This window comes from Myotis davidii, unplaced genomic scaffold (assembly GCF_000327345.1).
Source record: "Myotis davidii unplaced genomic scaffold, ASM32734v1 scaffold901, whole genome shotgun sequence".
NCBI classification, from domain to species: Eukaryota; Metazoa; Chordata; class Mammalia; order Chiroptera; family Vespertilionidae; genus Myotis; species Myotis davidii.
The window spans coordinates 445,189-447,008 of NW_006291427.1; the positions used below are offsets into that span (position 1 = coordinate 445,189).

The following is a 1,820-nucleotide window of genomic DNA, read 5'->3' on the forward strand; positions in this document are numbered from 1 at the left end:
GAACTCTCAGTGCTGAGGCGCATGCGCAGCCAGAAGATGCGTTTGCGCTTGCGCAGCTGAATGTCGCCATCTTCCACGCTAACGCCCTGTAAAACTACAAATCCCATAATCCTAGATGGCCTCACTTTTTCCTTTAGGCGTCCACAGCAGTGCCTGATCGTTAATGAACCACATCTTTCTTTTACTAATTTTTCTCTGCCCCAAGCTGCCTTTTCCTTTTCGTTTCCTGATTCCTATTACTCCTTTGAGTCTCCTTCGCACCCGTATTTTAATATTTTGTTTGAGACTCTCCTCCCCATTCTCGACTCTCCCACCCTCTGGGGTGCAACAGGGCCCGCACCCCAGCACTGTTGGGAGAACCGGCCGCTTTGCACCCAGTAGAATGGGCGTCGGATAGCTTCCTCCTCATTGGCCGAGGCCGGGGCAACCAAACCTAAACCTCTTCCCCACCCACACCTGTTTATCTATAAGGGCGAGAAGCCGCAGCGTGCGCTCGGGAAGGCCTACGTGCGAGCTGGTGGTAGTGGTGAATGTATTGCTATTGGTGGCTGTGGTGGGCATAGGGTCGCAGTCCTCGGGCTAGGGGATCGAGCGCGCAGGAGTTCGGTGGGGTACGGGGGCGTTGGTATCGGGGCTTTGAGAGACGGAGGGAAGGGCGTGGTGTCCTCAGGTGATCGAGATTAGGGGAAGGCTGAGGAGCGAGAGGACTACTCGGCCATTTCGTTGGAAGAGGAAGTTGGACATCAGCTGTTTTAGTGACTTTTTTTTTCAGTTCAGCAGTGAATATTTTCCAGGGGGGTGAGTTAAAATGACTTATCGTATTTTATTAAGAACAGCTCGTAGGAAGACGGTCAGTACACTCGCTCCTTCCTCTACTTTTAAGGTTCCCCCTCTTGTTCCCCCCCGCCCTTCTAAGTAGGTGGGCAAACGGAGACCAGTCATGAATAACTCATGAGGGCCTACCCGTTCCTTAGCCACGCCCCTCCCAATCGTGCTAACGCACGTTACGTGTACCAAACTTGGGGAAGCGACGTAACAGTCCCCGCCCCTAAGACGGAGGGCGGGGCACCACCCTCAGCACGTGCTGCATCAACCCGCGCAAGCCCAAAAGGATGTGCGCAGGCGCTCCCCGCTAGGGGGAGGAAGGAGGCGGGGTAGGGAGCTTGTTGGGTTTAGAGCCGGGCGGAGACCGCTGAGACTCATTCCTCAGGAACAAGGGTCGGGTGTCAAGGAGACCTTTTCACACCAGCTCCCCGTCCCCGCCTACGGTGGGTGGGTTCGCGCGGCAGAGACAAAGGATATCAGTAGGGACGAACATAGCTGCGAAGGGAAGTAGGGTGTCAGTTTGGGGTGGTGGGCTTTTGGGGGGATTACAGGGAGCTATATTTAAACTCCCGGAGCCGTTAAGTTGGTTCGTACTCGGATGCGCGCGCGACCAGGGTGGCGGCGGAGTGCGCATGCGTGGTTCTGGGGCGAGAGGAACGCGCTTGGGCTGTGCGCGCTCGCGGCAAAGCGGTAGTGGTGGAGGAGAAGGGTCGGCGCACGCGCGGTTGGTTCCTGGAGTTCGGGTCTCGCGGGCATCTTGTTTTGGTCTCGTAGGCGAGGGGGCCGCGCTTCGGGGGAGGCGCTAGGGCGCGAGACTAGGCGAGAGCAGCTGCGCGCGCACCCAGGAAAGGGGGGAAGGGAGCGGGTGTAGGAAGGGGTGGGGGGTAAGCCCCCTGGTCCACCCTCTTAGCCCTCGACTGGGACGGAGTAAGGGGAGGAAATGATAGAGATGGCGGCGGAGAAGGAGCCGTTTCTGGTACCTGCCCCCCCCCCGC

General features: G+C 58.1%; 1 protein-coding gene across 1 annotated transcript in view; it reads left to right on the forward strand.

Moving 5' to 3' along the window:
- The first annotated feature begins 451 nt into the window (after positions 1-451).
- MEPCE (methylphosphate capping enzyme) overlaps positions 452-1,820 on the forward strand; it is a 5,514-nt gene continuing 4,145 nt past the window's right edge. The window contains exon 1 of the mRNA XM_006764709.2: positions 452-1,802. Within this exon, the coding sequence (XP_006764772.2) occupies positions 1,766-1,802 (37 nt within the window). The 5' untranslated portion in view covers positions 452-1,765. The remainder of the gene's footprint in view (positions 1,803-1,820) is intronic.